Genomic DNA, 21,886 nt, shown 5'->3' with positions numbered 1-21,886 from the left:
GACGAGCACTCCACTCCTGGATTTTGTCAGACAGCCCGTGGATCGGGATATCGCCATGAATTAACTCCTCAAGTTGTTTTTCCATGTGCCCCTCCATTGCAGACACACAGTTAATTAACTCCCTGATCTAAATTATACAAGTGCTCCAATCAGCCTGAAAACCTCTTTATGTAAATATGATTGTGAATGAAATTAAAAGGGGAGGAAACCTTTAACAGATGAGAACTTTAAAAGAATTTCCGGGGCATACCATTCATCAGCCAAGAAGTGATAAATAATTAACGGTGGAGAGGGTCAGATTCCAGGTTTTCACTGAAGCAATTTTGCGATTTCATCTCCTTCAATTCCTCTTTTTTTTCATTTCTGTCGTTTCTGTTTTGTTTTCCTCTTTTGCCAGGAGAGAATCCCTTCTCCATAATATGACGCCGAAAATTACAACCAGTTCATAAAATAATTTTGGCATAATTATTTTGTGACATTTCCACCTGTGGAAGTCAACGTAAGGATGTTCGAATCCAATATATATGGTTCTATAGTTGCAATCAAGACACCTCTTCAGAGATCAACGAACAGTGCAATGGATCAGAAGGAAGTGTGCCTTAGTGTACAGCTGGGTGCAATCGGCTCACGTCGGACCAACAGGACCAGATCTAGCGGCCACCATGGGCCTCCATACATACGAGCAGCCGCTGTATGCTGCGTTTGCCAAGAACCATGCTCCAGCACCTGTCAAGTTCAGTTTCCCGATGTAGTAGCTGCCATAAGAAGGGCTGCTCTTGGATGCACTCAAGTTGGACGAACGCACACCATGCACGGTATAATTGTAGACGGGAGTTTTCGTACTGCTCATTTTCAGTTCAGTTTTAGACAGTTTAGCAACCCTAAGCATTTAACACGATCTGTGTTTGCGTGGGTGTGATACTATTGTATCTGCTAGTAAATGTGAAACTGCTCTTGTTGCAGTAACAAAGACATCGCCAGTCTCCTCTTGAGAACAATAAATACGTACTCTGTATCGCAACTTCAGAAACTGTGACCTTTTACACCCGGAAACTATTCTGACGCCGTGTACGTGCGATTAAAAAGTGGGCGAATTCAACAGTGCTCTCGTCAAAGGGCATAACTCTGCGCGAGCGCTTGTGCAGTCAATCGAGATATTGTGGGTGCCGCGTGGTTTGTCACGGGTACATTCTTCTGGCATGCATCGTTCTTTTTTCCTTTGTCAGAATATTATAAGCTAATGAGTTGCAAGGTGATTTGGTTGCCTACCAGGGCCTTCATTTACAAATCCATCGGTGACAGAAACCGTTTATATACCTGTGAATCTAAGGTCAACGATTCTACCGTTAACTAAGGTACACACGCGACATGCATGTCGGCGTTTTAAACAGCTTAGACAGCCGCTAATCAGTTATTTGAGTTTTCCACCCGGGAACGAAAAACCAGGAATTATTCCAGAAGGCAAACAAATGTTAACCGAAGCACTTTTTGTTTAAGCTGCCACTGTTAGTCCAAAGAATATTCCCAGCTGTTGAATCATCATGCTTGCTCCTGGTGTGATCATCATTGGTTCGTACCTCCTTTCACTGTACAACTTTGCAGCAACACAGAGATCAGGTGATGTATCCGACTACCAGATAGCTTCTTTCTCGTATGAGGATCCTTATTCCAACCTCAAAGCCAAGATAAACCACTTCACCATCGACGAGGAGACAGGTGATGCTTATGTGGGGGCCGTGAATTGGCTCTTCAGACTGAACAGAAGTTTTCAACCTCAGAAGAACGTCTCCACGTACATTGGTAACCATCCCGACAGAGACACTAACTACAACAAACTGTTGATCGTTTACCCTCTTCGTGGACTGATAACATGCGGAAGTGAATATAATGGCCATTGTCAGTTACGAAATTTAGCCAATTTATATTCCGACCGTGTCTCTGAATATAATCAAGCCGTAGCGTCCATTGGGGAGACGACTACTGTTGGTACAATAGCACCCGGACCGTCAGATGCAATAGATTACTTGTACGTGGGAGCAACAAGGGATTACTATCGAGATATACCTCTGATATCAAGGAGGCGTCTTGATTACAGATTCCTTATAGCATCCGAAGGTTACGACATGATAAGAAGTTCGTGGAGAAATGACCGCAGCCAAAGTTACATCAACGTATTCTCATTTCAGGGTTTTACGTATTTCGTCATTACGTCAAAACTGGACGACCTTTACGCGCGAACATGCTCGTCCAAAATAAGTCGTGTCTGTCATGGTAGCTTTACTTTGAACTCGTACACAGAAATCACCCTACAGTGCAGTGGACCAGATGGTAGTGTGTACAGCTTAGTGCAAGCAGCTTACTTTGGATCAGCAGGACCTGATCTAGCGGCGTCATCAGGTCTCGATATAGAAGAGCAGGTGTTGTATGCTGTGTTTGCTAAGAACCAAGGAGATATCAGTGGTGAACCTGCCAATCACTCTGCATTGTGCGTGTTCAGGTTGACTGATATCTTGGCTGGCTTCAGAGAAGCAGTACGGGGCTGTATTCAGAATGGTTCAGCATACTCTCTAAGCTATTTGCAGGGATCTAGCTGTAATACATTTTTGGTAAGTAAAAAACATTGTCACTGCGCCACCCAGCATGTCTTGTGTGTACGTAGGATGACTGACTAAGCTGCTCATCCCCATAACCGGGGATGGGTTATTGTCTCCACTTTTTTTCTGGTTAGAACTAAAATTGGCAGATTGCGAGGAAGTTTGCAGACTTAACAGCAGTCAAAATGTATACATAAACACCGTAAAAAGAGGAAACACACACAAAAAATAAAACAAAACAAACAAACAAACACCCTAACAAAAGCTAAATGCGGTATCAATTTAATGTAAGGATCAGGGGTGTAAGAAAACATATCAAATGTGTTCAGTGGTATCATGAAAAACACCTAAATGCCATTATGGCGTTAGCACCGCCCCCGCTTTCAGATTATTGGTCGGGAAATGTTTGATATATATCATGCCCCCACAAGCCACTGTTCTCGGCACAAATGTACGACACATTTGGCTACCTTGAAAGACGCACAGTGATAACGAGGGAACAAGATGGAGACGCATTTAGCACGAAGTTTATGTACAGATATCTGAGCGTCTATAATTTATATAATTATAATGTATAATTTATGGACAATTCGTAATACGGGCGATTCACAATAATGCACTCCCAAGAGTCTGCAACGCGTTGGCCAATCACGACGCGCGAAATCTGTCGACCCTTTCCAAATGCGCAGTGGTTTGACAGACACCGACTCCTGGCCAAACTGCCTCGAGCAGAAGCACCCCCTCGTGCGTTGAAAAGAGCCGTGTTGGTAGGGAGTGTTCACTTTGTTGGTAGCGATGCGATCGTGATGCGTGCATTTCCATGTTCGTGATCCAGCGAAGCTCAGTTCCGACCAAAGGAGTCTCTGTTGCTAAGAACATAGGTCCTCTCTTGGTCCAGCTCGAGGCTCATAGGAATGAATTAAACTGTCTCGCATCCAGTAGCGGGCATTATCAAAATATTAACACAAGGCCACGTTGCCCGTTTTTTAATAGGGAAGCTATCTAAATACCTTCTGCACACACAGCTTCAGTTGCCGTATTTGCAAACATTCGAATTTTCTCTCAATTTGAAGTATCATTTAAGTTGAACTGTGATAAGTAGCATACAAAGCTGATCTAGGAAATTGCCAGTATATATGAATTTGCCAAGATGATGCAACATTAATAAAACATATTTGTAAATAAGTTTGCCATATGGTCCGGTACAAGTACCAATCAACTCTGTCAAATGGCAGCGATGTTCAAACAATACCTTTACACAATGCCATCCAACAAACCACCCCGACTATTGCAGTGATGTTATGTCTCATTTATCAGCGCATTTCCCCGGACAACTTCCTTTGCAACCCTGTAACTGACGGCTCCAGTCAGTTGTATCGATACGCTCAGGGCATCGTACCAGTTGCATCTACAGCTCTACTTGAACTTCCAGGATACCTGCTCTCGTCCATAATTACCACCGTTGAGTTGAACCACACAGTTGCCTTTATTGGGACATCGGGTGGCGATCTTCTCAAGGTAAAATCTGAGTCCGAGCTATTTTGCTTGGGTTCGAATATTTTACAGATTTCCGAGTCTTAGCACAAACACTGCTTAGGGCAGACAGAGTCTACAGTCGCAGATGTTGGTGTATGTTACAGAGTTCATGGATTTAATTTAGCAAGATTTACTTGTACGAACATTGGTAAAGTACTGAATTCTTTGACTGGATTTGAATTTCTCCATAGGTTCATTTGGAAGACAACGTCACGGGTCGCGTTTATGAACGGGTTGCCGTGGATTCTAGTCCTGTTCTCCGAGACATAAAACTTGACAATCAGACAGACCAACTCTATCTTCTCACGGAACAAAAAGTAAAATAGCCTACATTATACTAAAGGAGTTTCCTTACCCTGTATACTGGTGATTAGAAGCAAACATCCTAAAAAAAGTCTTTCTATTGTCAAATTATTTCTGGAAATTGTATTGTTGGCCCTTGCAATTTTAATCTTTCAAACTTACAACACAATTCAGTAGTTTGCAATTAGGAGTTGAGAAATGAAATATGTCACTCAGTATGCATTCTTTATGATCGGTTGAACAATGTCTCAGTTTGTAGCCTCATTTTATATTATCTTAAAAGTTGTTTTAACGGTTTAGAGTACTGTGCTTTCCAATAAACGAAAATCGCGCATTGCCATAATATAAAATGTACATTTGTTCTCCGAGATGGAGATTTGGAATTTCCATAATACATTCACACCTGTGTTTACGTTGCTGCCAACTTTACACTGTAAACGTCTCCTCTGTCATTTGACAAACTTAACTTGTTGAATTTGTTTACATCGCAGTTGCTAAAACTCAGAGTGGAGAATTGTAGCCAGTATACAACTTGTGAAGATTGCATTGGGACTGCAGCAGGACAAGATGGCGACCCTTACTGCGGCTGGTGCTCTTTGGAAAGAAGGCAAGTCTGCTAAAAACTTAGCCATTATAAACTGAAGCTTCTTTATTAACTTCTTTATCTAATCTCAATATTGTAAGTAGCCAAAGTGTTAGTGACTGGTGGTGAAAGTATTGAACTCAAATATTTGTATTCTTGCCTTAAAGATGCACACGATACCGTGCATGTCACCTACCGGACCTTTCAACGAGATGGCTCGCATACGACGCTGAACAGTGTTTGGAGATAACCGACGTAGAAAATAGTCTCTCCTTATCTGTGACAGAAAAGCAGGTAAATTAACCAAAGATTCAGTCAAAAATGGTACAGGAAATATCAGTACTAGGTTTCTTACAGGTTCTTCTCCTTTTTGATTTCACAGCAGGTAAGGCCTACACAAATCATCTCTCTTAGGGTTGGTCTTTCTTTGTTGAGAATGATTGAGGCATCGGTTGATGCCTCCCTTATTATTTTAAATTAGTCGTTTAGACAACAATCGTTGTTTTGTCTCCAGATCAGCATGACCGTTCAACAACTACCGGACCTCCGTCCAGGACAATCCTACGAGTGTCATTTTGGTTCTTACGTAAGCATGACAGTGAAGATCGGGAACGTCTTGAAATGTACAACGCCCCCAGTTGATGAGATACCGTCTGTCAAACAGGACAATGGTACACTCTTGGTTTCCTTTTCCTTGTTTTGAAGAAGTGTTTGGTATCGTTGATTTCATTCAACTCTGATTAGGATATTTTCTCACCTTTGTCAATAAAACAAACCCAAATAATTTGTATCCTTTTTGTTGCTCGGGACTGATCAATTAAAAACAACTTCCGCGTATTTAATGCCAATATCAGCTATTCTTTTAGTGCATCTTTTTAAGTGGAAATCTTGTTTCTGATATGGCTCTTTTGTGTGCCGGTTTGTCTTGCTTTTCTGCCTTGATTAAGTTGTCTCTAATTGTTTTTCGATTTCACTTAGATGCCACAACTGTTCAGCTGTCGATTTATTCTACAGAAACATCCATCAACTTCGTGGATGTGCCATTTCATTTCTATGAATGTTCCAGCCATACCTCGTAAGACTCTTATTCCTACGGAGTATCACTTTGTAAGAGATCCCGGTTCAATTACTTAAGGGTGTCTTTTGTCTATATCAGAACGGTCTATATTTTTACGAGTTTACGTTTTGTTACATGTTGCAATTAAACAAAACCTGCAACATTTGACAGAAATGGATAGTTTTTATCCATTTTAATTGGATCAATTTCTCACACGTTTGGATTTGTTTCAGGAATGAACCCATTAAGACGATTTCACTAGTTGTCTTTTAAGATCAATATTTTACACTTCTCCAATGTTTGAACATTGCAGCTGTATTCTCTTTCCTCTGATAGCTGCGTGTCTTGTGTTGGAAGCAAATGGGCATGTGATTGGTGTGTGTTCGAAGACAGGTGCACACATGAACGCTCTTCCTGCATCCGAGCAAATGAAATTATTGTAACTGGCGACCAAGTAAGTTCACCATGAATTTGTCTCAGTAGTATACTGGTGAAATGGAAAATTTCCCATTAAACTACCAATATGCTGATCTAAAAGCGTGTCTCATTTTATTCTTTCGGAGGAACGGGACGATGGCAGAAATGAATAAAATTTTTGGTTGTCAGGGAGCTTGTTGCCCCAGTTCCAACTTGGCCTGTGATAGCTCCGGCAATGAATACCTGGACGGCACTACTCAGTGTTACTGCTATGGTGATTCTCATGAAATAAAATCTTGACAACCGTAGCTGACCTGGCAACCGTTAGAAACATTTCAGTCCAAAACTGACAAAATTTGGCTGCTGGAATAAAAAGTAAATGCGAAACATTCATTTCAAAGTTGGCTAATTGCTAACAGGTTGTCTTTATATTTGTCCCTTCATTTTGCCCCTTATTTTGCCGAAAGAATCCTCGTATGTCATCTACCAAAGGACCAGGCTTTTGTCCACAGCTTCAGGCACAGGAGGGGGAAGTATTGATTCCAGTTGGAGTGAGAAGTTCAATCACCCTCCAAACTGCAAATCTGCCGAACCCAGCACAGGTAGTTTGAAAGTAATATAAAAGTTTCGTTAATACAAAAAGGTGATCTTTGGTTCCTGCTAATACCGCTCAGGAGTGTGTTAGTCAATACGGGCGATTCACAATAGTGCGCCACCAAGAGTTTGCAATGCGTTGGCCAATCATAACGCGCAAAATTTGTCGACCCTTTCTAAACGCGCACTGGGTTGACAAATTTCGCGCATTGTGATTGGCCAACGCGTTGCAAACTCTTGGTGGCGCACTATTGTGAAACGGCCGTATTCTTAGAACTCGTTAAAATTATCGGGATGCCATGTCCCGGCAAGTGCATCGTAGATTCAGGCACTATAATCCTGCTGACAAGTCCGAGTCCTGGCAAATTCATTACAAATCATGACATATTGTTGACTGACATACTATTGATCCTCTCACTCAAGATTTTTTCATACGCATGCCGTCTTCGTGTGGAGGGCGGGGACATGGTGGCTAACGCAAGGCGGCTAAACGACACCGTAACTTGTGAAGAAAGAACAGTAAGCCGTGCAAGCCAATCTTGTTTTTAAATCAATTTTACCGGAATTACGAAATATGGGTTATGTACGTCAAAAATATAGCATATGACAGACCTTTAAATCATGGATGTGATGCTTGCCCCTTATAAGAACGATTCTTCAAATGAAGGAAAAGAGGTTATGTAAAATTAATATGCCAAGGTTAGAATCCTGCCTTCAGTCTGCCTACGCCCCACATATAGGCCTATCCCTTCCCTATCCTTGTGAAAGCTAACTTCCTGTACCTTGAAGTTTCTTAATGCTGGATTGCAATTCACCTCCCGTAATAATCTTCTGCATTAAATCAAATGTTTTCTTTTCTTCGACCAAAGTATTCATACACAGGTGAAGAACGCGAAGTAGACACGTTCTTGGTTTTAGAATGGGTGGATTTGTCGAATCAACGTCACGCTGTGAATGATGTTCATGGTTACATAGGTAGGCCTGTTACAACTCTCGTAATGATTAAAACGTGAATCGTTGAATTTTTTCTTTGATATATTTATAATTGAGCTTCTTAACTCTCCATGGTAGTAAGCTGGACTGATGTGAAGTCCAAACTTTCCGTCCAAGTTCTCAGCAGATCATGCAGTAAATGAAATGAACTGTTAGTTTCTTAATTAACTTGACTTCGATGTCATTGTTAATATCTTCATTCACTTAAACACCAACCTTTTTGAGAAAACTGCATTTTCCATTCCATGTTCGCCCCTTTCCCGTTTAGTTGTCTTCTGCCCCGGTGATTTGCATTGCGCATTTTTCTTCTATTAATTAGTGACACTCTACGACTGTTCCATCATTGGTCCTGACTGTAGTCGCTGCGTCACAGCAAATCCAGAACTTTACTGTTTGTGGTGTGGAAGCACCTGTACCTTCGATGCCCAATGTGGTTTATCTGCAGAAAGTACTTTACCACATAATGGCCACAACTGCCCAGACCCTGTGCTTACTGGAGTAAGTAAAACGGAAAGTAAAGTTACACCAGTGCCTACACCACTGGCGGATTGGTTTTCCAGTCCCTGATCCTATGGTCCCTGATCCTGTGAAGTTTTGCCACCTGGAGTGTCTGGTTATCAAATCGAATCTCTGTTAATCGTATTGTATTCTCTCCACAACTTTCGCGTTAAAGTGACTCCACTGGAAATAAGTCGAACAAGTGAATTAAGTGTCAATTAAGTGGTAATAATACTCAATTAAGTATGGAATTTGTTCAGAAATTGCAAGAAGAGTCGAGTCCGCACAAGTTCCCCGTGATGAGGATTTTGCTTATGGAAGAAAACAATAGCGCCACCACAGAATGCCGGTCATCAGAGGGTTTAAAGCACGAACTAGGGTAATGCGTCTATACCAGAAAATGTGGGAGGTCTAGACTTGTGGTGTTATCTTTCAAGAGACATTTCACCTACCGAGACCTGTTCAGTGATAAACCTCAAGATGGCATGAAGGAGACATTACATTTTTGGATACATCACTGGGGCGATTATGGCAAACAGGTATTTCAAACAAGAACACACTCCATTGATGAGTAACTTCAAACGATGGGTTCTTAAATCTGTGTTTTTATTTACTCTACCGTTGCCTAAAAGGTCAACCCACGATCTGGACCGATTGAAGGTAACACAGTCATCGCTGTGTTCGGTACAGACTTAGGCCGAAGGTTTGAAGATATTGATACCGTGATGGTTGGGAATCAACCATGTGATGTTGCAGGATTCGCAAGCCTTTACTCAACAGGAGGAAGGTAGTGTTTACTCTAGCATGCACATGTAAATTTTAGAATTTTCATGAAAAGCTTGAGCTTTGCCTAGGAAAATCATGAGGACAGTGGAGACAAGAGTGCCTGGTTTACATTGGGGAAAAGTTTTATTGTTTCACAAAGATAACTTCAAAGAGAAACCACAGGCTCCAACTCCCTTTCATTTATTTGTCAGATTTTGTTTTAATTCTTTGCTTGGATTATCAAAATCAGGTTTTCCCGATGAACTTTTTTTTATCCTTCAGCATTTCCTGTCTAACACCGCCTGGATCAAAAGGTCCTGCCCTCGTCACATTATCCATCACGGGAGCCAATGGAACATTGCAATCGTCCATGGGTACTCTGACCTTCGCTTATACGGTAAACGTTGGCTGTCTCAACTCTGTGGTACCGAAACGTCTTCAGATCTCTGTACTTCGTCCGTCTGCTTTGGTTTGGCGCTCGTTGGTTATCCAATCGTGTGCTTCAATCTTTTTCATTCTCTTTTTTCATTTTTTGACTCCGAGAAGGTTATCCAAGGGAAGAAAACTGTGGGAACCATTCAGTTGCTGAGATTCAATTATGTTGTTATTCTGGTTTACCAGTGATCGCATATTGCTGCGGTAAAATACACGGCAACGGTTACTTTTTTCTTTTCCTTTTTTGAGGTAATAGAGATAAAGATTAGGGATAAATATCTAGAGCTATTTTTGTTATTTAATCAACGCCTTTCTGTGTTTTTCTTCAAGGACCCTCAAATTTCCAACTTTGTTCCAATCGTTGGACCAGAAGCAGGAGGAACGGTAGTGACAATAAGCGGGTTTAATCTACAAACTGGAAACACGATCGAGGCATATTTTGGAAATAGTCAGTGTGTAATTGTCAGGTAAATTTCAAGCACAGGAGAACCTATCGGCCGATCGTCCCACACACTGCAGAGTGCTATTCAGTTTAGCATGAGCCACGACTATAGGAATCATCCTGTCTAAAATCAGTCTTAATGTAACGCTATCCTTTGCGGATATATTTCTTTGCAAACATCATCCCAAATGAGAAAACCTATTTGAAGAAAAATGCGATGTATTAAATTAAATGAAGTGAATGGAACTTCGATACAGTTGAATTACAAGAGAGGCTAATCACTCGATCTTCGAAAATTGCAAGAAAATTTGGCTCATGCTAATTTAACCCACCTGCACATAACATAGCTCATGAAGTCCATGAAGTGTGGGGCAGAAACAATAAGGTATATCAAAGCATGTGATGCTGATAGCTTCAGTTAACTTCGTTCACGACACTGTCATTTGTATTTACTTCAAGCGTCCAAGACGACTCCCTTCAGTGTAGAACATCGCCCTCAACGGCAGGAAACGCCGACGTTCTGAGACTGAGCTTTGACGGTGCCCACAGAACCTCAACGTCACGGTTTTCCTTCGTCTCCAATCCCCAGATCACAAAAGTCTCACCGCTAGCCAGCATTCAAGCGTAAATGCTTTTTGGCCATGAAAGTTCACTACACATACTTGTCAGATCAAAACTTCACCAAGTGTCTTTTAAAAGAAATAAGATTCAGGGATATAACATAATTCATGCATCATACTTGCTAATATGAAGTGATCTATTAATGTGTGAGCCGGTGACGATTAGGAACGAAGAATTGAAATTTTTTAAATTGTTGATCTTAACATTGTTCTTATATTTTCCTGAACAGAGGAGGAAGAAATCTTTCAGTGACTGGGAAAGACTTTAACATCATACAAACACTAAAGATAGTGGTCTACTGTCCTGCCAATAACAGTCTGTTACAGTTTGAAGAGGTATTAACACAGATGTAATCCAAATTGTTAGACACTCTGGCATTTCGATAGTGGAATTTGCAATTATATAAGTTTTTTACCTTTGAAGATTTGTGTCAGGAAGCAACCTACAACGGGTTCTTCATTACAAATTCAATTACAGAATTTGAATTAGTGAAGTGAACGTTTAGAAATAAAATTGAAATAATTATAGCCATGGTCGTACTTTTATTGAAAATGCCACAAGATGCAAATTTTGGTTGAGTGTCAAATGTCAAATCTGATTAATACTACATGTATTTTTTCATGAATTTCCAGCAATGTCGACGGAATTCGGACACGAGTTTGACATGTCCTTCCCCAGACATCCGGCCGTACAGATGTAACGCGGGAACTTTCGGATTCATCATGGACAGTGTAACCGAGCTGCTCACGTGGTCCGAGCGGAATGACGTCACTCTAGAATATTTCCCAGATCCTGTATACTTCCCATTTGATGGGGAAGGATACGATGTCATGGCCATTGGATATCTCATGAAAATCCATGTAATAAATCCAGTTTCATCATTCCGTTTGAATCTGTTCATCTTTTATTGCATGCATTTTTTTGCAGTGCAAATCAGAACTTAGCAAGTGATTGTTCTATGGTTAAGGCGTTGCCATTTTACACCAAATCCCAACAATGGTCACCAGCAGCCACTGTCGAAACATCCAGGATTTTGCCATTTAACAACTTTAGTCTGCCTTCGCAATGAAGCCAGTAATATGACAAAAATGCGGTTCCTTGGGGGTGTGTTAAAAATTTATACAGGGACCAAACAGGAAAGCCCGATGAGCCACTGTTTACGTGTCTGATTGCTCAATGAATCAGCCAATTATTATTGAAAAGCCCAAATGGTAATCGAAAGCGGTTTTCGGAAAGGGAAGAAAATAATTTCTAGTCATCCAATTGTGAAGAGCGATCTTGTGCGGATTTTAAGCTACCAACAATAGCTCAAGAGAGGAGTTCAACCGACGCCCCTCCCCCACATTTTTTTTTCAGGAAGACTACCATTTTCTTTTGTCCAATTTCTTACATTACCCTCAACTGGCAATTTAATGACCTTCTCATTAAAATATTATGCCCCGTTAGTATATTTGGGTTCATCTCCATGTTTCTTTCGTAAATGCTGGATCCACAAGATGATTTGCTGCTCTTTGTTCACAAAGGGAAACGGCATAGACTCTGCAGTCACAGCCAAAGAAATCGTCGTCACGGTAGGAAGTGAAAGATGTGAAGTCATCGTGATTGGTGACAACATTCTCGTTTGTAAGCTGCCCAAAATTCAACCCACCAGTCTCGATGGAAGCTATTATCCCACTGCTGTGGTGAGTTCTGCGATCAATATCTGTTTACATACTTCTTTGCCAATATTTAGCAGTCAAGTTCATTTTCAGTTACAGCATTGCACAACTTTTTGTGTGTGTCCTGTTTACATTTTATCTTATAGAAGTATTTATTTCACAGAAGATCAGATTATGCTGTATGCAGGCTTGTTCTGGTAAACCTTTTGAACAAAAATATTGCAATTGGTTTTGGCACCTCATTGGAGTATTTACAAAAGAAAATTCCTCGACTCGCTCTGGATTTCTTTACTAATGAAATATTTCTACCGTCCTAAGACAGCCTAAAATTTGACTAAAAGGGGGATCAACAGGTTTTAAGTAATTACCAAGGATTCTTGTTTCTCAAAGCTGTTTTCCCTGTAACTGCTGCACGTCTCAAACAATCATTCCACATGTACAATCGAATTTATTAAACAAGGGTTTCAAATAACTATTATAAAGAAGAACATTCCAAAGGGACGATTTCTGTAGAAAAGTGACAGCATCAAAAAAAGATTAATAGATTACCCTTCAGAAATTTGATCAGACTTTTATATCTCTTTCCGCAGGTTCATCATGGTAATTTGATTTTCAATTTGGGGAAAGTGATTTATGGTCACCGAGCAGATCTCATCGCCATCCTCGTACCCAGTGTTATTATCCCGCTTTCTATGGCAATATTGCTGGCCGCTTGTCTCATGTATTGTAGGCAAATGCGCCGAAAGCGGAATTTCGAACAGCAACTCATGGAGAGACTATTGGAATTTCATCACGGTAAGCACACAAGTTCGCTGAGAAATCTCATCCGTTTAAAGGCCGGTTCATACTGCACGCGATTGTGAAGCCGGCAGCGAAATTTCACTCGAGTTTAAATGTGTTTGACTTATGCTAAGGGTACGTTCTGACGCGAACTATAGTTCGACCGGTAGTCAGTTGCTTTTTAACAATGCACAAGCGCAGTTCTGTTACACTCGAAGGACCCTAGTCGGTCAAAGTTTTAAAATCTCATCGTTTAATGCTCACGTTTCACTGTTGTCTGCGATTCTCACAGCAGGCATGGTCATTGATAGGTTCCCTCTGCAATGATAAATGAAATAGGCTATTGATAGCCAGCGGTGCGACCATGCCCATGGTCAAAACCATTCGTCGTTCGGGCGGTGTTAGTCGAACTATGGTTAACTATAGTCGTCGCTAGGACTTGCCCTTTAATTTGCTGCGCGAATATTTAATTTGACGTCGAGAATACGGGCATTTCACAGTAGTGCGCCTCCAAGAATTCGCAATGCGTTGACCAATCACTGTGCACGAAATCTGTCCACCGAATGCGCGTTTAGAAAGGGTCGACTGATATCACGCATTGTGATTGGTCAACCCGTTGCAAACTCTTGGAGGCGCACTATAGAGTACTGAAGTGTGACGTCACTGTGAACCAGAAAGTGCAGTGCAAACGAATGGAGTACGTGTGCGTGTTGGTTCACGCGCTGGTTCTCGCGCTAATGCCTTTTACACACTAAATCTGCGCGTGACGTATTCACTTCGGTACTCTATTGTGAATCGCCCGCGTTTGCATTGTCGCTTTCTGGCCAAGTATGGACTGGCCTTTACTTCGAGAGAAAAAAATGTATCCTCAAATGCTTGGCCTTACAAAGTGTTTCCAAACTGCCAATATTGAAAATTATGATCTCACCTCTCTTACTCTTAATCCGAGTTTGAAAATGCCCATGCACAATATTATCTAATCATGCCACTTGTACCAAAGAAACAAGACCAATCGGCGTCTGTCACACACGCACACTCATACCTACCTGTTTTACATACAAAGTGTGGACATTCCTTCGTTCTCCTGTGGTTAAGGAAACTTGAGGAAAATGCTCCTTTTTCTCCAACTAGGATAACACCTTCCAGCTGGATTTTTGATGATGATTTCCTGGACTGTTCCTCTTCATTTTGCCACAGATAACCTTGACCCCTAAATGCCTCTAAGACTGTTTTTTCAGAGAGGGGAAAATATTGTGTGGACGTGTGGGAGTCCACACAACGCCATCGCGCCCTAAGTGGACTTCTTTTGTGCAGAGGTCCACACTAAGTACATCCACACACATCAAGTCTACATACCAATTCACACCTATGTAAACTGTAATAAGGAGACAGGCCTGTTTTCTACTCCACAGACAACTCTTCTTAACTCTCATGGCTATAGGATAATTTTGTTGATGTTGTGCCGTTATTTCCTTTCGTCAGCGATTTCTAGTGCCAACAAACAAATTTTGGATGGATCTGAAGGACGCACATGCACACTGCCAACCTCCAAACAAAAGCGCATCGTTCTGAACCGCAGGATCAGTTTTGTTCCAAGCGACGTCCTCATTGATTACACCAGACTAGAATTTGGGAAGACACTTGGACAAGGTAGGGACTCGAGTTGTTCAAATAAACAGCATAATGATGAGCTATATTATGCAAGGGGCATCTCCTACTTCATGTTTTCCACTTCAACATGCAAAAATTCAAACTACTCGTGCAACATGGCTTCTCAGTTGTTGAATTTATAATTTTAGCAATGGATAATTTATCCATTGCCAAAATGCTTTGCCGTACACCCATTAAAGATCTTAATGGTGACATTATTTACAGGTGCCTTTGGACGGGTGTTGAGGGCTGTCTTACACAACACGGAGCAAGAAGATAACATTGTGGCTGTCAAAACAGTGCAAGGTTAGTGACAGAGAAGAAGTGATGATTACAAATCAACGGGGAAAGTGGACTTGGAGAATTAGATCCAGGGTTTTATGAGTATCAATGAATCTTCATAGTTGCTTTCCCGTCATTCGGTATCTGCTGATAAAAATGAGTTCCTTCAAATAACAATAAAAGTGAATGTTTCTTGGAATGTGACTCGACATCCAAATGATGAGGAATTCCATTTGACTTTGTTTTGTACCAAGACACCTCGGACTCAAAACTCGTCATGAAATTTTTGGAGGAAGGTCTGATCATGAAAAGGTTCGACCATGTGAATGTGATGGGGCTTCTTGGGTTGACCTTTGACCCGGATGACAACCCTATGCTGGTTCTACCCTTCATGGCAAATGGTGACCTGAAGACGTTTATGATCAGGAAGAAAAAGGTATTCGACAATTGCAGGAGTTTTTTACAGAGACAATTGTACCGGTACTGATGTAGTCGAGTACTTTAGTTAGAAGGAAATAAAGCTGAAGAACATAGACATTGGAATGTAAATGAACAATGTTAAGATCACAAAAAAAATTAAGACTTCAGACTCTCCCTGTTTAGGGAAAAAAGTTTTGAGGAAAGAAGTGCCCGAAAAGTTCTCGGAGGAGTACTTTTCGAGTGTTTTAGTGGTAAAACTTCATTCTTGTTACACAGTAATGGTCTGAAGTCATAATTTCATTTTAGAATCATACTTTTATGAATTTACTGTCAAGTGCCCATGTTCTTGTACTTTCCCCCTCCTAACCACTTTTATATTTGACAGTGAATTTAGTTCTCGAAAAGTACTCGACTACAATGCTCTTTTTTCATTTCTTGTCCAAGCAGGTGGGATTAAAATATATTATGGACATCTAAGCTTATGTGTCTTTTGCTGGCTTACATCTTGACACAGGGGCTCATCTGGATGGGTGAAGTTATACTTCCTTGTCAAAAAGGATAGTTCGATAAGCTACACAGAAAGCCTAGCTCACACAGTTCATATGAACCTGAGATCATGACAGGATTTTGTGATGATTTTTATGATGAATATCAGTTTGTCTGAACAAGCTAGAATGTTCTGGCGAATTATGTCTTTTAGATGTGTTGTCATATTAAATCCTGCCAATTTAGATCGAAGATGGAATGACAATTTCGGACGTGAAGTAATATTTCTGGAAAATTTCAAAGATTCATAATTAACCATCATACGTTTGAAGGTCCCTCTGCTTATGTTTTGTGTGTGTGTGTTTTTTTTTTCATTGTCTTGCATGCACGTGACTTTTTTCAGCCCCTGCCAACATCTCTCCTTCTGAGGTTTGCTTCGCATGTCGCACTCGGTATGGCTTACTTAGCTCAACACAAGTTTGTCCACAGAGATCTTGCGGCCAGGAATTGCATGTAAGAAAATTCTTCTTGTAAAACTTTTAAGTGCGCACTGTGAGTAATATGCTACCCTGAAACCAAAATTTCAAGGAAGAGGCAGACAGAAATTGCCAACAGTTCGCAACAAGAGAGGCTCAGCTGATTTTATCATGGTGAATATTGCATTGACTGCAAAATAAGCGGTTTTTTAATAATCCAATTTAGGGTGAATGGTGACCTTTTGGTAAAGATAGCCGATTTTGGACTGTCACGTGACTTGAAAGAATTGGACTACTACACCAGTGACGATGCCCAGGCTAAGCTGCCTATCAAGTGGATGGCTCCTGAGTGTATGGAACGGAAGGTTTACAATGCAAGGACTGATGTGGTTTGTAAAATTTTACAAATTATAAATAAATAATATTAATGGAAGATGATTAAAGAAAAGGGACGAAGAGTCAAGGCCTATATAGATAATATTTGGATTATTTAAAAATAGTCATGTAAAGATAATTATTTTCTGAAAAGATCCATGTGCTTCAAAGAAGAAATCAGGGCGTGATTTGGTCAGTAAACTTAAAGAAAGATAATTCTCACGTTGTCAAGTGTTTAACAAAAATAAACTCCTGATGGACGATATTCACATCATGATTACTATTAATGCATGTGAAAGAAAACCCCTCGCTCAGAATTATTTCAAAAGCATTAAATATTAGGTCATTATAATGCAGCCACAGCAATATCATATGTCATATTTTCCCAGTGGTCGTATGGTGTGGTCTTGTGGGAAATTTTCAGCCAGGGCGTGAGCCCTTATCCCGGACTAGCCAACAGGGACGTATATGATTTCTTGAAGACCGGTCAACGCATGTACGCCCCCGTGAACTGCCCGCCAACGATGTAAGGAAGTAATCAACATAATATTATTTGTCTTCAGGTTAAGCCTGTAAAGAGAGCAGCTCAATCCCAAACCTTAGTCTGACAACGGGTCAATAATCTCCCTGAGAATGTGCACGCTTCATAAACCAATAGACTCTACTTAAAGTTGCACCACACCAAATGCTCAGTTCATGTTTCGTCAGTGTTACCAAAATCCACTCTATACTCTGTGCTTCGTAGAGCTTGCTCTTATAGACCATGCTCGGGTGGGACTTGAACCCAAGACCTCCCGCTTACAAGCTCGGTGACGAGTGGTTAAATCGTCATTACAGTATGCAGGAGGGCGTAGTGTTGAATCCCATAAAGCTTAGAATGTTTATGAGTATTTTCATGAGCTTTCGGAACGTGCTGAGCAAAGGGTGTTTAAATAAATTATGTCAATTTATTCGAATTGGCATTTCCACGAAGCAAAACTCTATCAAACTTCACTGACTGCATCAGTAACCAGTGTTGCTGTTAAATTTGGTCTCGGTAATGTGGGCTGAACTTTAAAAGGGGAATTGGGTTAATAAGATCAACGTCATTCTTTTACGCAGGGAATGTGAACACGTGCCTCCCAGATGTATACTATTGAATTCGATAATTCTCCGTCAACGTGGAAATAAAATAGGCCCCCTATGTATTATTGACATAAAGAGTGTAGTGTATAGTGGGGAAATTCACTGAGGTGGTCAAAACTATGCTTCATTAAGAATTGAGGTGTTAACAAAATTAGCTCTGAGAGGCATGCCTGGTGATAAATATTAGACTTTCTCCTTGATTGATTGAACCAGCTATGGGATAATGCAACGCTGCTGGCTAGACAACCCCAAATCACGCTGCACCTTCACTCAAATTGTCAGCGAGGTGGAAGGCCTATTGGCGGGAAATCTTGACAACCTTCCGGAGTCTAAAGTGGGCAGCGTGAGGAAGGGACGGGCTGAACGACGCGGAAGGCCCGATCCCAGGCGCGAGAGCTACCTGGTGCCCATGCAGATGGAAACGGCCTTTGGTGCAGACGGCCCGTACAGCGACGACGAAAACAATGTGACTGGCCGTGGTGGTGGTCGGGATTACATGAATAAAAGTGTCTTCAGATAACTTTTGATCTTCTGCAAGCGGTGAAAACATTTTTTTGAATGGAGCACAATAATCATAACTAACGGGGTGACATAGCAATGGTGTAACTGGAAGTCCATATTTTCATCAGCTCTTTTATTTTCAGCATGGGACATAGAGGAGCATAGCTTTCGAATGAGTTTTTGTGGCACACTGGGAGCCATTTCGACATTTGAAGCTTTTCATGGTATATGATTGATTCATACCGGTGTGCCAGTAAAACACTGTTCAAGCGTGAAGACGAGAGCACTGAATTCTACTCTCTAATTCAGGCAAAGTGCACAGCTGTCATGTTCCATTGCATTGATCCTACCGTGACTTCCTTCTACATGGCAGTGCACCAGCGTAACAGCGAACTACTAGGTCTTGACAGACACGTTCACGGCCATGGCTTAAACATACTTATTGTTTCACACCAGACGCATTGTGGCAAGCAGTGTCCGTATTGAAAATCGTGCCCGATTCAAATGTGGCCAGCTGAGAAGGAAAACGACTAGTTTTAGCCAAGGGTTCATTATTGAAAAATAAAATCGACCTGCTTTGTTAAGTGGTTAAACCTTTCAAAAAGTTATCTGGTCATGTTTCCACTAGACAATTGCAACAATACATAGGTAGTTGATTTGGTGTCGAATGATGCATGATGATGAATGATCTGTGTAATTTTTGATATTTGTAAAGAGAATTTTCTCAAAGTAATGTTTAATGAGCTTTTAAGTTGCTTCTATGCAAGATTTAATAATAGGGCTGTCATATTGAGTATTGAAGTTTTTATATTCAAATAATTAAGACTGAAGTACAAACAATAATTAAAAACACCACTGAAATTGACTGCATTTCCTGTTTAATGCATGTAAACAAGTACAGATTGCATAATATACAAGAAAGTAGTTATAATTTTATGTCCAGTAAGTCGAGTGGCATTTTCTTTCAAGAATCAGACGTACTTCATTGCATGCAGATAAAGGTAGCACTACTTTCATATACACTTCACTGACGTATTTTTCTGAATATCGCCTACCCAGAGTTCCACTCGAGTTATTGAAATGGAGATATCCAAATGTCATTGTGTTTGTTGCAGTGGACTTCCTTCTTGTACCGTAAAAACATCATTAAAAGCTAGCTGTCGTCATTGTTGAGTTTTCCTGTGATTTTTACGGGCCTAGAGAAACGCCGAACAATCGTGTGTCATCAAACTCTTATTAAAGTGCATTTAACTTTATGTGGTTCTTTCGTCTTCATTGTGGCACGTGTGGCATTGAGGATGTTGAGTGGGGTATAACTGCGGAGGATGTCGACCAAAGATGTCCAACGCCCAGGGTCCTAGAAAAGATTGTAATCTATAGTGACACGATTGCCGCTCTTTGTTCACTTCAGCCAATTAAGCCTCGTATTGAATCAAGAATTAGTGTGGTACTTTGCAGTAAAAGTGAACTTGAATCTGAGTTCCAACGATATAATTTATGGCGTTTTACGTGTTTGATCGAACTAAGCAATTACTGTAATGAAAAGGGTTAAGTTTCTCCGAGGTTAAAATTGAACCCTAGTGAGGGTGAAAACTGTAGCTACCAACAATTGAGTCTTATCAACCCTATCACGGGTGTTGTGTTGGATTGAGTCAATATTATTAGTGAATTTGAATATTAAAACGTGTGTACGTGCAAAGCAAAATTTATCGTGAAAAACAAACGGTAGTTAACGTATTAACGTATATTATTTGTAGTGGACAACCATTTGTTATGAAGGAAGTAGTTTTTGAGTAATATCTGCCTTTTTCTCGCTTGCCTTGAATTGTCTCAAAATACGCTTAAATAAATGAATAACAGCTTAATTGCAAAGAGCCAGGTTATTTTGGCCTATCTTACATTTTGAAAATTGGCATGCATGGAAAGACATCCCTTATAAATTTGAAGTTCGAACCCAATCAGATAGGACTGTACAGTTTACGGTCATTTGACGTTCAAGGCTACATGCGTGCCAGCCCGCGTTACGTGCACTGAGCACTAGAGTGCAAAAGGTATACATTTTTGGATGGCAGTAAAGTTAGTTTGATGATATTGGACATTCCCATAGGTTTGTACAGCTAATGTCTGGTTGGCAATACGTGCGATTCACAATAGTGTGCCTCCGCGAGTTTGAACACGTTGGCCAATCCCTACGCGTGAAATTTGTCGACCATTTCCAAACGCGCATTGGGTCGACAGATTCCGCGCATTGTGATTGGCTAACGTGTTTCAAACTCTTTGGAGGCGCACTATTGTTAAATGCCCGTATTCACGGTACAACATTCACGTATGTAAATTTCTAATCTCTAAAACATGAACATTTGCTGTACAAACCAATGGGAATGTCCAACGTCCAATATTAAACTAACTTTACTGTCATCATCTTCGTGATGTCTAAATGACCGCAAAGAGTTAGACTCATAACTCCCGAAGGCTTAACTTCACCAAAAATGCACTGCGGTGACATGAGAAAAAATGTCGAGGGGGCGGTGGAATTGCCCCCAGCTCTTTTAGGGTCAAGGGTCAAAAAGCCACAGATGAAAACACCCAAGGCATCCCACTGTGCAGTCTATAATAGGGATTTTAAAACTGCACAAGACTTCCTTATTGTAAACCCGAGGGCCAGTTTGTTGCACACTGATCTGGATCTCCATCAGTAATCCCATCGCTGGTTCAGGCACGTTAGATGTCAGTGAACCAATGACGGATTACTGCATCTCCATCAGTGATCCCATCGCTGGTTCGCTCCATCTAGTTGGGCGGGTTTTGGTGCAGTCAGTAAACTCATGACAAATCACTGATCCGCATGAAACAAACTGGCTTCAAGTTTCTATGTTAAATGAACGGAATGTAGGTGTTCAGTGGTACTGACATCAATCGATACTTGCGAACCTTGGCAATAATTAGTGCCACTGCGACGCGTCTACAAAGCATTCTCAAGATAGTGGTGTCACTGAATCTGTGAAATCGCTTATACTTTATAAAGTAAGAAATTAACTGGAAAAATGCAACATCTTCCTACTACCAGTATTCTAAAAATAAGGATATATTTTTAAAATGGCGAAACTGGCCGCAAACTTGGTTTTAAACGCATAAAACCCGCTGTTTACGCTTAAAATGAAATCCGCAAGAGCGTCTATTTCGTTTGTGAACTAATACCTACACACGCATGTAATCGTACAAGTTGCAAATCCCGACCTTGCTGTTAGCAGGTGTGAATTTGGTCAAGGTAAACCGGGATTTAATTTTAAACCTA

At 40.8% G+C, this 21,886-nt stretch overlaps 1 protein-coding gene across 1 annotated transcript; it reads left to right on the top strand.

Annotated features, from left to right (window-relative positions):
• Positions 1 to 275: 275 nt before the first annotated feature.
• LOC110984556 (plexin-B-like) lies at positions 276 to 20,465 on the top strand. Its single transcript, XM_087136168.1, has 27 exons — positions 276 to 2,606; positions 3,912 to 4,112; positions 4,322 to 4,447; positions 4,925 to 5,040; positions 5,184 to 5,310; positions 5,531 to 5,687; positions 5,995 to 6,091; positions 6,410 to 6,527; positions 6,958 to 7,092; positions 7,508 to 7,603; positions 7,954 to 8,059; positions 8,397 to 8,575; positions 9,208 to 9,362; positions 9,623 to 9,737; positions 10,106 to 10,242; positions 10,677 to 10,841; positions 11,068 to 11,173; positions 11,471 to 11,698; positions 12,362 to 12,520; positions 13,087 to 13,291; positions 14,759 to 14,926; positions 15,152 to 15,232; positions 15,463 to 15,644; positions 16,518 to 16,627; positions 16,817 to 16,979; positions 17,355 to 17,491; positions 18,304 to 20,465. The coding sequence occupies exons 1-27, from the start codon at positions 1,542 to 1,544 to the stop codon at positions 18,608 to 18,610; spliced, it is 4,941 nt and encodes a 1,646-aa protein (XP_086992294.1). The 5' UTR covers positions 276 to 1,541; the 3' UTR covers positions 18,611 to 20,465.
• The last annotated feature ends 1,421 nt before the right edge of the window (positions 20,466 to 21,886 follow it).

The sequence above is a fragment of the Acanthaster planci genome, linkage group LG04 (assembly GCF_054643075.1).
Source record: "Acanthaster planci isolate LZ-2023a linkage group LG04, COTS_SCS, whole genome shotgun sequence".
In the NCBI taxonomy this organism is placed as follows: Eukaryota; Metazoa; Echinodermata; class Asteroidea; order Valvatida; family Acanthasteridae; genus Acanthaster; species Acanthaster planci.
This window is presented reverse-complemented; position numbering and strand designations above follow the sequence as displayed.

Excerpts from the sequence above, each read along its gene's own strand:
- LOC110984556 (XM_087136168.1), top strand. The coding sequence starts at position 1,542 with ATGCTTGCTCCTGGTGTGATCATCATTGGTTCGTACCTCCTTTCACTG. Across the intron at positions 7,093-7,507 it reads ATCTGCCGAACCCAGCACAG|ATTTTTTCATACGCATGCCG; the intron begins GTAGTTTGAAAG and ends CTCTCACTCAAG. Across the intron at positions 9,738-10,105 it reads CTCTGACCTTCGCTTATACG|GACCCTCAAATTTCCAACTT; the intron begins GTAAACGTTGGC and ends TTTTTCTTCAAG.